At 42.4% G+C, this 12,030-nt stretch overlaps 2 protein-coding genes across 9 annotated transcripts in view; one reads left to right on the top strand and one right to left on the bottom strand.

Annotated features, from left to right (window-relative positions):
- The window catches only part of LOC124051315 (probable E3 ubiquitin-protein ligase HERC1), a 38,426-nt gene extending 29,879 nt beyond the window's left edge, over window positions 1-8,547 (bottom strand). For 4 of the 8 annotated variants that reach the window (XM_046374564.1, XM_046374568.1, XM_046374570.1 and 1 more), the window contains exons 1-13: window positions 8,297-8,546; window positions 4,306-5,314; window positions 3,426-3,521; window positions 3,137-3,319; window positions 2,619-2,831; window positions 2,284-2,382; window positions 2,055-2,151; window positions 1,806-1,949; window positions 1,549-1,676; window positions 1,146-1,290; window positions 865-1,036; window positions 430-564; window positions 48-213 (exon numbers count right to left, since the gene is read on the bottom strand). In XM_046374564.1, coding sequence (XP_046230520.1) covers window positions 48-213; window positions 430-564; window positions 865-1,036; window positions 1,146-1,290; window positions 1,549-1,676; window positions 1,806-1,949; window positions 2,055-2,151; window positions 2,284-2,382; window positions 2,619-2,831; window positions 3,137-3,319; window positions 3,426-3,521; window positions 4,306-5,283 — 2,556 coding nt within the window. In that variant the 5' untranslated portion in view covers window positions 5,284-5,314; window positions 8,297-8,546. Of the gene's footprint in view, window positions 1-47; window positions 214-429; window positions 565-864; window positions 1,037-1,145; window positions 1,291-1,548; window positions 1,677-1,805; window positions 1,950-2,054; window positions 2,152-2,283; window positions 2,383-2,618; window positions 2,832-3,136; window positions 3,320-3,425; window positions 3,522-4,305; window positions 5,315-8,296 lie in introns of all 8 variants that reach the window. The other 4 variants (XM_046374567.1, XM_046374566.1, XM_046374571.1 and 1 more) reach the window with 2 other exon arrangements.
- Window positions 8,548-9,506: 959 nt separating this feature from the next.
- Window positions 9,507-11,540, top strand: esm1 (endothelial cell-specific molecule 1). Its single transcript, XM_046374572.1, has 3 exons — window positions 9,507-10,157; window positions 10,591-10,734; window positions 10,914-11,540. The coding sequence occupies exons 1-3, from the start codon at window positions 9,851-9,853 to the stop codon at window positions 11,006-11,008; spliced, it is 546 nt and encodes a 181-aa protein (XP_046230528.1). The 5' UTR covers window positions 9,507-9,850; the 3' UTR covers window positions 11,009-11,540.
- The last annotated feature ends 490 nt before the right edge of the window (window positions 11,541-12,030 follow it).

The raw sequence follows: 12,030 nt of genomic DNA, 5'->3' as shown, positions 1-12,030 counted from the left end.
GTTCATTACAGCACATTACAAAGAGAATCTAATAAGGGACATTTTACCTGTTGTATGGAATCTGGCATGTTGGTATCTATGAGCCTGAAGAGCAGGTTTCTGAGGGGTCTGCCCTGAGCCCCCAATACCATGGCACCAGTACCCCCCGCATGGGCCAAGGACAGGTGGATGGACAGCAGCTTCATGCACAGCAAAAGAAACTGATGGTGGTCCCTGAGGAATACATAGAGAGCATTAGGAGTGTCAGTTGAGTGGATTAGAGTGAAAGTGAATGCATGGGAGGTCCAAGTGTCAGAGAGGCCAGAAAGAACATTTTATTGCAGATGATTCTATACTGAACAAAAATTCAAACAGAAATAATAAAATACAATCTTGCGTTATACAATATACTCATAACTGATGGGGTGCAGTGTTAATTCAACATCATACCTTTTAGATAAGAATGGGGCAGGCGGTTTGTCATTCCCGATGCCATCACAGTAACTTTCTAGGAAGTTGCGTAGGTAGGTGAATGTACTCTCTTCCAAGTCAACGCAAAAGGGCCTGTGCCATGCCACCAGCTGCCTGGAAAAAGGCAGAGTCATTTATAAACACAGCTGTGCCAGCAAGAAAGTCATGCAACTAATAAGGGAAAGAAACATATTTGCCACGGGATGAGAGGAGAACAGTAAAGCAGTATAAAACAATGCTGAACGCTGTAATTTTGCCACTCACTTATGTTTGTTGTGTAAAAGAATAGAGCACATCTTTCACTATACAAAGCCATTGCGACAAAGCAGATGTTGAAGGACTTTGCTCACTGAGTGGGCTGTAGATTGGGTTAATAAACACTTTAAATTTGTTTCAGATGAGATGGGGCTTTACCTGTCGGTTGGAACTGCAGTCCAAGCCAGGCTGTGAGAAGTGCCAGCAGTGATTTGCTGGATCGAGACTCCCTCCAGACCAAGCACCTTCTTGGGTTTGGTAATCGGTGTCGAAGTGTGGCCTTGCCCACACTGGCCCATGGTGTTGTTCCCCCAGGCATACACTTCATTTTCTGACAAAAGGTGAACAGCATACATTCGCAGTCCCCTTCACAAAGTTTTACGTTTTTCTTAATACCAATAATCTGAATAACTGACTATTAACTGTCGAGGGTCTCTTACCATGAGACAGAGCCAGACAGTGACTGTCTCCACATGAGATATCAATGATCTTGGTGATACTCAGGTCTTCTATGAACCTGGGTCTCAAAGAAGTTGTCTCAGATGAGCCACATCCTAAACATGAGCCACAGCCCCAAGCAAACACCTGAATAAAAAAGAATAAACACAAATTCACGCATTGCTGACAAAATTATCTAGTATTTCATCCTTGTATTCAGGATTAACTAAATACAAAACATTATTTGGATCTAACATATCAAATCCCGATACATTAGGTCCAAGTAACACAGTGAAAATGCCAAACTTTTAAACTGCTTTTTGGTCAGCAGATCAGGTTTTACACAAGTTAAGTGTTTTGACCAGGGGTGCAAACTTTAGTTTGACCAAAAATGCTGCATCTCACCTGTCCTGCAGAGGTAAGAGCCAAGGATGACTGGCTGCCAGCACACACTTTCCTGATTATGAAGCCATGCAGGGCCTCTATGACCTTGGGTCGATACACACGATTGGTGTCTCCATGACCTAATTTACCTGCAGGGGTGAGTCACGTACTACCAGAATTAATTCACAGTAGCTCAAGACATTTCTGGTAAGACAGACCATGAATTATGCCTACTACTCCCATGCTTAAATCCAACTGTATGTCATCTGTCAACATACCATTGTCCCCTCCTCCAAAGGACCACACAGTGCGTCCATCTTGTGCCACAGCAATGGTGTGGGAGCTGCCACAGGCCACCTGCCCGACACCGCTGATGTCCTTCACCAGTGTGGGCACGTTTCGACTCTGACTGTCACTGTGACCTGCTCAGAGGAGAAACACGGGACAATAGAGGTTTTTGCCAACATACCAGAGGATGGATTTCACTAACAAATAAGCTCAAGCAACTTTAGAAATTCAGTGTGTACCAAGTCTGCCAAAGTCGCCTTCCCCCCAGGTATAAAGCTCTCCATCATTAGTAACGGCAGCACTGTGTCTGTAGCCAGCAGACACGCAAACAACAATCTGGGAAAGACACAGTAATACGTGAAAAATATAATCAACCAAACGGCTTTTATATAAATACATGAGAATAAAATGAGAAGGCCAAACCCATGCTAAAATTCCCGAACAAACAAGTGTTTCCCACATGCTTACTTTGCTGAACAGTGGTCCTTGTATAAGTTTGGGGTATTTCTGTGTAGCACTGTTACCATGGCCCAATTTCCCATATTCTCCATCTCCCCAGCTGAACACCTGAAAGAATTAATTTTAAGATTCCTGATAAAGAAAGCTAATAATTATATCTGCAAATTTCTATCTCACTAACACTTACAGAAGTGGAACTGACTAACAACAACTTCATGGAAATGAGCTCTTTAAATAATCAAAATATTAAATGTGTTATGCATGAGTAAGAAAAATTGTCAACTATCAAAAGTACACTGTACAAACCTGTGAAATATGTACTAGAAGTCATTTTAACCTCTTACCTCTCCCTCTACAGTGATTGCCAAAGTGTGACCATCAGAGCCTTTGGAGGAGGACACCTTCTTCATGTTCCTATGTGGCTCTAGCACAAGTTTCTTGGGCATGGACTGATTGTTGGAGTCCCCCAGGCCCAGACGGCCATAACTGCCTTTTCCACATGCTTTTACAGAACCATCTGCAGATACTGAGAATGTGCAGTACTGGCCTGCCTCAATCTAAAAGTATAATATGGACAAGGAAATCCATTATTCTAACATTTAAAAAATAATAAAAACAGGCTTTGAAGTTTCTGACACATTCAATTTTCAGACAATTTTCCCAGTCACAAATGTACAGAAGTCAATACAACAGATTGCAGTGATTTCGGTAGAGGTCTTTCAATATGATTTAACAAAACTGACTTGAGAGTTAAAGTTAAAATTGTACAAATAAAGCTAAAATAAATATATATGAAGATAAAGTTAATCAGTCTTTGTAGTGAGTGAGGCGTACGCTCATCCTGTCCTGAAGGAAGTCATACCATTTGGGCATCACTGAAGCCCTGGGTTAGTTTTGGCAGCAGGATTTTCTCCAGAGTTCCTTCTGCCAGCTGATGGCTACTGTTGCTGCCCCATACATACACCATGACTGTGTCACTCTCGCTACCAGGAGCAGCTGCATCAGTGCTGCAGGAGCACAGGCAGTAGGATGCTAGGTTACAAATCTGTCAAAAAGGAAGAAGGGTGAGGTTCATAAAGTCAGCTACTGGAATGCATTTCAGATCTTAATGGCTCCTATATGTTACAGTACATGACTAAAATATCTCTTACCTCCTCAAACAGGCAGAGAGCTGCTTGGGAGAGTCGACAAAGTCCATCTGGATCCTTGTTCAGCACCTGAGTGTTAACTGATTCCCCACGAAAACCCTGCAACAAAAAAGAAAAAAAAAGATTTATGGTTAGCCTTCAACATAGTTCCTGTAACTTGTAGTTTTCATGCGCACATATTTTCAAAACCAGCACTAAATATTAGAACAAGAAAAGTTGTAGTAATGTGTCACCGCATAAACAGACATACAACGAAAAGAAAGAGAAAAGCAAGACAAAAAAGAAAAAAATGAAATCCGAGTCCTTCGATGCAGCTATTGTATTTGAAGTTGTGTGATCCCTCAGGGCTTTCTGTATCTTTCACTAGCTCAAAACCAAATGTAGTGTATGGTTAGCAGTCAAAATCAATCAGAAGGTTGTTGGCAATGTGCATCCCTGGTTGTCAGTTATCTGGAAAGAAATAGTGCAAGCTGATTAGCTTCCTAAAGGATGACTCAATATGCAAATCTAGAGAGGGCAGGGAGACTGACTCAGTCTTAATTCTTATCTGCACACTAATTCATCACTCCAAGCTTCAAATGAGACTGTTAAAATAAAAAGGACAGTATACAGCAGGGAAGAATGTAGCTCCAACAAGAGACAACAAGCTTCATGTATCACTGTGTGCACAGTTGTTACTGTAAGATCCCACATTAAGGTTAGGTTATTTCAAACTTTCAAAAACAAATAAATTCAAAAATTACTGTGTGATGTCAGGTACCATACACAAGTTGTGTTAATGGTATATAACTGAGAGTTAGGGGTACATACAGTCAAGGGAAGGTAACTCCAAACACACCAGAAAAGACTACAAAAAAAAAAACAAATGTTCAAATTAACCTACCGAATATTGCCTCATTTGGAGAAGCGTTTGATGTATAACATCAAAGCCCACAGCAGCTGACTGTGGGTAGCTCAGTGAGGAGGAGGAAGACAGTGCAGAAGAGGATGAGGACATAGAAGCAGCCAAGGCTACTTCCACCCACTCCAGAAGGAACTTTAGAGAGCCCCTCTGCATGGCCAGGCCAAGCAGCAGTTCCAGCGCTAGCCTCCGACCAGTCGGATCCGCCCCACCTGTCCCGCTGCTCACTGATGTCTTCTTTAGGAAGTCAGCCACCTGAGCCAGGCAGTCCAGCCCGACTGACGGGATCTTATTCTCATTGGCCAGAGACAGCGGTGGCAGAGAAGCCAGCACAGAAGACGCCGTGGCAAGAACGTCATTGCAAAGCACTGACTCTGGATGAACAGAGGCCGCGAATCTCCAGTTCTGCTGCAGTAACGAGAAGAGCAGACTCAAACCTGTCCTCACTCCCATCTCTATCAGAACATCCGTACCCGACTTGACTTTGGATGCTCCTGGCACCCCTGGCAGGCAGGGCTCTGAGACCAGTTCCAGTTGCCCACATTCAGTGCCACTGTCTGTAGACTGGGAGGGCAGCTGCACCCGAAATTTGTCATGGTATTTACTGTGAAGTGCATAGTAGATCCTTTGAAGAACTACCAGCCTGTGATGGAGGCCCAAGGTGTAGGCGGTTTGTGTCAGCATGCGGTGAGCCAGCCATCGCTGGCTGTGAAGCAAGGATGACAGGTACTCTTCCCTCTCCGCTGAGGCACTGGACTCGCACTCGAAGTCTGGCAGGCGTGGGCCGATGAGCTCTTGAACAGGTTGAGCCAGAGTCACCACTTCCTTGTTGAGAAGGAGCTTATTGTAGAGTACAGCAGCTCCATGCCTCTTAGCTGTCTGTATACTGTCTTCCGCTGCCCAGGAGCTATTGAAGTGCTCCTGCCACTTCAGCAACACATGGGTCTGACAAGGCACCATGTCTGAGCATTATCTATACTCTGATGTACACCTGAAAAACAGAATGGCAAATATGAGTGAAAGAGCTGCAGAGGCCCGCATATTGGCAGATTTATACATTCAACACTTGATTAGCATAATGAAATGGCTCCTTTGTTTTGTTTTGTTTTTTTTAAATCTCTGCCATCAATTTCCAGGCAACATTTGCTGCTGCAAGACATTCTTCTAATGCATTTTTCTGCCAAGTACATTCAGCGTAAAGGTGTCAGGTTTCTCCTTAGTGTTGGCACTTTTCCCTTGTACAGTACATCTAGGATAGTGGCATAGGCCCAGTGGGTATCACTGAAATAGGTCAGTTCACCCTATGGCACCATAACAGCTAATCAACACACCCACACTAATGAGGGGACTTTTGTCTCACAAGCTGTTTCACTACACAGTACAAAGGGATGCATTTAGTTTATTGGTTTCATAATATGGCCAGTCAAATATCAAAACCTGTTTTGAGAGATTAGGCAGACGAGTTAATCTGATCCCCCTGCAAATTCATTCATATGCTCTGCCGCACTCAAAATGAGGTTATCATAGTCAACAACTCAAAGTTGGTTACCTGATGCTCTGAAATACAATCCCATGCTAAGACCACCAGGGCTCCCCCTAACCCCCCCCCCCCACCAGTCTGTCTGCCTGCCTGTCTGTCTGTCTCCATTTTTTGTTTGCTTTTGAAACATATAGGCAGTCAGTTAAAAGATGACAGCCTGCATGACAGAGACAATTTGCAGCTCAGTATTCACATGTTAGCTGGTGAAATGGAAATGATAGAAAAATCTACTTTGTGGCACTAGTAAAAACACCAGACCAATTCTAGACAGTATGAAAGAGTAGAGGTTAATACAAGAAATACAATTTTTTCAGGAATTCAGGCCAAAGATGAGCGAGTTTTCATTCCCCTCAAGCCACACAATGTAAGTTGAGTGTAAACTAACTGGTCAAATCAGATGCTTAGTTGTGGAATAGACTCCTATGAGTAATATTGGTACAACAACATGGGTAGAAGTGAACGATAGTTACAGGTTGCTAAACATGTGGGCATGCCACTTTGACTATAGTTCACAGTCACATAGCCTCATCTCTCTTGCCTCGCCTGAGGCCTGTGGGGGCTATATGGTTTCCACTCTGGCCAAAAATAACAGCAAGCATTGATATAGTAATATGCTCTTGGGTCAGACAACCACCAGCAAACAACCACTAGCAATATTAGAAGCAATCAACACCGATTGCAAGCTAATGTATCAGCAATTGTAGGACAAAAACAGCTTGAATTTAGCTCTTTTTTCTGCTCAGCAAGTTTCAGATTTCATCTAACACCCAATAAATAGTTCACCAATAAGAATTCATCTGCAGTATTTAAATTACACAGTACACATTTAAAAAACCATCTTCTTCTTCGTGTTACTTCATAATTGCAGATAACAAACACAGCCAAACATCCCATGAATCTGGCAGTAAGCTATAGGAAATAAAAACATAAAGACTCATGTTAAGGCCTCAAGCTTAATGATAAAATCATCCATACACCGAAAACCACTATCAATAATTGATTTTGAATGCATGCAGCGCCATGCATAATCAGAGGAAAAGTAAATGTCAGTCATATTATGGACTGTCAAACTGGGTCACATTTCATAATGCACAACATGTACCTAATGTCACATATTTAGAGTCTTCTTTTTCCAACAAATCACCATCACGGTCAATTAAAAAATAACCAATAGTTGAATTCTTCTGAAATTACTCTGGTCTGTTAGTTTTTCTAATCATTCACCATTTAATCAGGTTCAAATGTTAGAAAATGGTGAAATATTTCAATGTGGCATTGCCAAATTATGTGCTCAGTCCTGTGCCAGGGTCCAAAACCAAAGGACAATAAATTTACAATGACATAAGAAAGAGAAAAACACGTTTTTGGATCATGAGCTTTGATTGATTAATGCATCAGTTGAGAATATATGTGGCAAGAATGAACTTTTTTCCGAAGGCATCTATCTAAGACGGTGAGAGACTCCCATACTTGGGCGGACCTCTACCATCTTGTTTCACCTCGATTAAACCCCGTCAAAGGACAGTTTCCGGGACCTGCATGCCTCTTGACCACCTCTTTTCGGTGGCTCATGAGCCTGTTTATACCCGCCATAAAAGACGCTCCTCGGATGATGACAAGCGGATAGCTCCAAATACAATAATAAACGACCGCTCTGAATCACCGAAAGAAGGAGACTGGTCAGACTGACCCAAAACCGGCTGGAGGTGTTATATTTCCCGTCAAAGTCATCCAAAATGAGATGGAGGAAGTTCCTAGCCAAAGGGCTGCTTCGCTGCCACAACATCCCTGATGGTTAAGACAATGGATGCTGTTAATTTAAAAAAAAAGCTAATGTCAGCAGTGGATGTGTAATATTAAAGGCTATGTTTTTATCACAATATCAGCTACAATGACGGGAGAAAGAGCAGTGAGATTAATCATACCGTTATAGCGGTACGTTAGTGCATTTATTCTACAATATCGTGTTGTTTGAAGTTAGGCACTGAGTTTGACGACAGGATACATTTGATTAATTTACAATTAACGACCGAACCCAGCCTTGTTATTCGGCTGCTTACTTTGAAGCGCCTGTCAACGTTTTGCAGCATCAACGTTATGTGTTTTTCGTCTCTGACGACAGTTAGCTAATTCTTCCATTTCAGCTATTCGCGACACCGACACAAACAGCCAAATATGTGAATTCGAGACGCAGTTTCCACCGTGTCATTCACAAACACCGGTAACAGTATTCTGCATCTGCGGTGACAGCTGAGCTAACGCTGGCTGGCTGCAGTGCAGTTGCTAGTCTGGTCCAAGGCTGTCAAAACCGACCAAGCCCCTCCGCTGGTCGGCTGACAGCTCTCAGCAAAACACTCCGCTAACATTTTGGCAGTTTGTTAGCGTTAAGCGATGCATTGTGGTATTAAAACAGTCCGTAGACATGTAAGTTACCTTGACTGTAAACCCCCGTCGACAAATGGTTTGCGTTACCTGTCCCGTCCCAGTGAGGTCTCCCTTGGACGTGAATATCACATCAACCTTCTCCACCTCCTCGCTCCTCGTTCCTCTTCTTCTTCGTCGGCTTTAATTGTCTCCGCTCATAGCAACCAGTATCGCCATCTTGTGTCTCGGAGTGGTGACCATGGTGTTGACTATCGACGTCGTCATCGTCATCATCATCGTGTTTATTTCATCCGTATTTTGTTTTTGCGTCTGTTTTCCAGTGTATTTCACGTTTTAAGCAAATTTTCATAAATCACCGGATAAGCTAGAGACAAAAAAAACTCTACAGGCTTTTTATTGATATAACCAAAATATTAAAGCTGACGCCAAAATAATAACACTAATAGGCTATTCAAAGGGCAAAACACTTATTATTATGTTACACATAGTTTAGGCCTGCTTGTCATGAGATTAACTACCCAGCCAGTGAGGTGCTTGATGTAATTTGTGGTTTGGATGGATGTAAAGCCTTGGTGATGTTGCATTATGGGAAATGTAGGATCCAATGTTTTTGGACCTTGAACCACAGGTTACCAGTGAATAAAATCATCGCATGTCAGCCTCTGATGTGGAAATTTTTAATGTTTTCCTTTTAGGCTGTGAGTCCCCCAACTTCATGGAAGTGCAAAAAAATGCTGGAGTGCCCCTCACAGCTGTAATCAGAAACGTTAGAACTTCATAGTGGTTTACTTTGTGTTACATATTGCATTTAATATTTTATTTTTAGTCGGTTAAAATGTATGCATGGTGGCTCAATGTGCAAGAAAGTGTCCCCATAGGGTGCCCTTCCAGTGCAGGAAAAGCTTCATCTAGGCATCAGTTCCTTCTTGTTCAAAAGTTCAATAATAGCCAATGGTAAAAGACTGATTTCTAGCTTTGTAAATTCAATAAAACGAGCCTTTTATAGGTTGACAAATTAGTCCTGCCTGTTAGTTTCCCCCGCTTGCCTCCTTTAACAGGATAGAGACGTTATATTAAATAGACATTTATTCCAGTTTCACTTTACTAAGCCTTAATTCAAGAAAACTACCTCATTAATTGTTTTTATATGAGCCTTTAGGCAGGTTTAAATGATTCCCATTCATGTGATATGGTGACCAAAAACAATACAAAATGTAGTCCTTCAAAGCCGAGCCTGATGCAGTCGGAGGGTTTGGGGGTTCCGTCACTGGCTAACACAAAAACAAACCAAAGATAACTTATGACATCAGGTCACACGAATTTCAATTCCTGGATGGCGGTCCAGAGTAAATCCCACTTCCAAGCCGGAATTCTAAAAAGGGGGCTGACTGCCCAAAAAGGACGACAACACCGGAATGAGGAAATTGACGAGGGCAAGTCATGTGCAAAACAAAGTTGTTCATTGCTGATAACCATACAACCTGATGAGCCGCAGGTCACTCCACTCAAGTCTCCCAGAGGTGCTCCGCTTCTCTGTCTCTCCCCGAGACCGCGCAAAGACAGCAGCCCTCCACAAGCAGCTCTCCCCGACCGCATCCAGGGATGTCTTTTCTCCTCATCACTGTGCTGTCTTCACTTCTAGTGCAAGATGCTGAGGCGTGGGGCGCCAATGTCAAGTACGCGGTGAACTGCCCGGACAGATGCAACGCGGAGCGGTGCGGCGTGACGCAGCGGTGCACACGGACGGTCCTGGATGACTGCGGCTGTTGCCAGGTCTGTGCAGCTGGCAGGGGGGAGCACTGCTACCGCACAGTGTCGGGCATGCACGGGGTGAAGTGCGGACCGGGATTATTCTGCGAGTTCTACAAGGATGAGGACGATTATGGAGACGAATACGGGATCTGCAAAGGTATGGGCAACATTTTAATGCGAGTCTGTGTGCCGTTTCTGCCTGTATGCTGCATTTTCAATATGTGATGCCCTGCTGCACCAAATGCAGTGCCCCATGATGTTTTTACAGTCTTTTAGGATTTATTTATTGAAGTATCACAGTAAATGGGACCATTACCATATAACCAGTAGAGGCACATGTTCAGACCTGTCTAGTGTTGCTTCAGATATGGTTTAACTTGATAATTAACCCATTAGAGGCTTGGACCTTGGACATTCGAATGCTCCTGCAACTATATGGCATATTTCTCTTGTTCACTGGTTATCACTGGGTGATGCTCAATGCGATTAGGGACCCACATCAGATCCAGTTAGGTACACCAACCTTTTCCCCCGGCTTGTTCTCCGAGACAAAACAGACCACTTAAATGTAATGTTTTCTTTCTTCACAGACTGCCTGTATGGAACGTATGGGGTCGAGTGCCGCAAGACATGCAACTGCAAAGGTGGCATATGTGACCGGGAGACAGGAGCTTGTCTCACCCTGAAATTCTTTGCCAAAATTGCCAGCAAACTCAAGAACGAGCCACAAGCAGGTAAAAGTAATAATGACTATTTTTCATTCTGCCTTTTTAAGAGTCTGCAAAGAGAAAACTCTCAGGAGTTAAATGCATCACAAACAGGGCTAAACTGAGTGTTGAAAAGCCAACTGTTTTGTGAGATAAGTAAGTTAATAAATTTGAAGACTGACGAATTCTTTCACCCATGTTTTCAGGGGGAGAAGTGGGCTCAGGAGAGGTCAGCACTGTCCAGAGCACAGATCAGCACACGGACAGATCCACGGCTCCAAAGCGGCTCAACCCTCGCTGACAAGTGCTGACAAGGCTGAATCATTTCAGTGTAAATGTAGCATTAACTTATAAATTATCTGAAAGATATATTTTATTATGTTAAATGATGAAAAAACTTTTTTACAGCAGTTTGAGGTTTTATTTGGGCCTTCACTGCCGACATCATCCTTCTTTTTCAAAGGAAATGTGCAGACTGTGTTATTCAATTCAAATTCTCCCTCCCTTTCTCTCTTGATTTTTTTTCCAGAGTAAATTATTTAAACCAACCCTGTAGTCTGTTTCCATTAGCTTCGGTGCAGACCTGATTCTCTCTTTTCCTGTGCCTTCATATATTATTGTTGAGAGTTAATATCACAAGAAAGGAACTTGCTTTTATTTTCAAACTGGATACAGCAATATTTTTACATTGTTTCATTTTTGTCTGCTAAAAGTTTTCCATACTGATAGTTTATTTGTACTGTATAGATGAAAATCAGACCTGCAAAGTAACATGTGTATTACACCAGCCAATGTAAAGAATGCTCTTACAATTAAACCAAAGTTATCACAGACTTTTGTCATCTGATTTTCTTTGTTTATCTTTTGACTTAATTAGCAGTTCATCATTTGGAACAACACCTGCAGTCTCTAAAAACCCAAGGAAAAAACTGTTGATTGGTTTTACTATGTAGTAAAATTACGTATTACTGCAGGCAATTGTGTTAAAAAGTCAATGGAATCTAAACAAGTACATTAGACAGTAGACAATTTCCATAAATGCCAGTTAGCTGGGTTATACTGTGGCTCATCACCTCTGTGCGGCTAAACAAAAGATGCGCCAAAAGCAAAGAAACAAACACAAACATAACAATCAAAAGACCAATTGTGGAAAAAAAGTGAAGTCAATTGAATAAGGAAAAATGGAAAAATTTTCGCAAACAAGTAAATCAGAATCATGCAAAACTGTCTTGGCTTTAAACTTAATGTTATCGTCATCGTTAATCTGAGGTTGGGTTAAGTTATGAGCTGTTCTGCCACGAAGGCGTTGTTGTATGAATGCTG

This window comes from Scatophagus argus, chromosome 20, assembly GCF_020382885.2.
Source record: "Scatophagus argus isolate fScaArg1 chromosome 20, fScaArg1.pri, whole genome shotgun sequence".
Taxonomy (NCBI): domain Eukaryota; kingdom Metazoa; phylum Chordata; class Actinopteri; family Scatophagidae; genus Scatophagus; species Scatophagus argus.
This window is presented reverse-complemented; position numbering and strand designations above follow the sequence as displayed.

Coding starts and splice junctions, on each gene's coding strand:
- esm1 (XM_046374572.1), top strand. CDS start 9,851: ATGTCTTTTCTCCTCATCACTGTGCTGTCTTCACTTCTAGTGCAAGAT. Junction 10,158..10,590: donor CGAATACGGGATCTGCAAAG/GTATGGGCAACA, acceptor CTTTCTTCACAG/ACTGCCTGTATGGAACGTAT. Junction 10,735..10,913: donor CAAGAACGAGCCACAAGCAG/GTAAAAGTAATA, acceptor CCATGTTTTCAG/GGGGAGAAGTGGGCTCAGGA.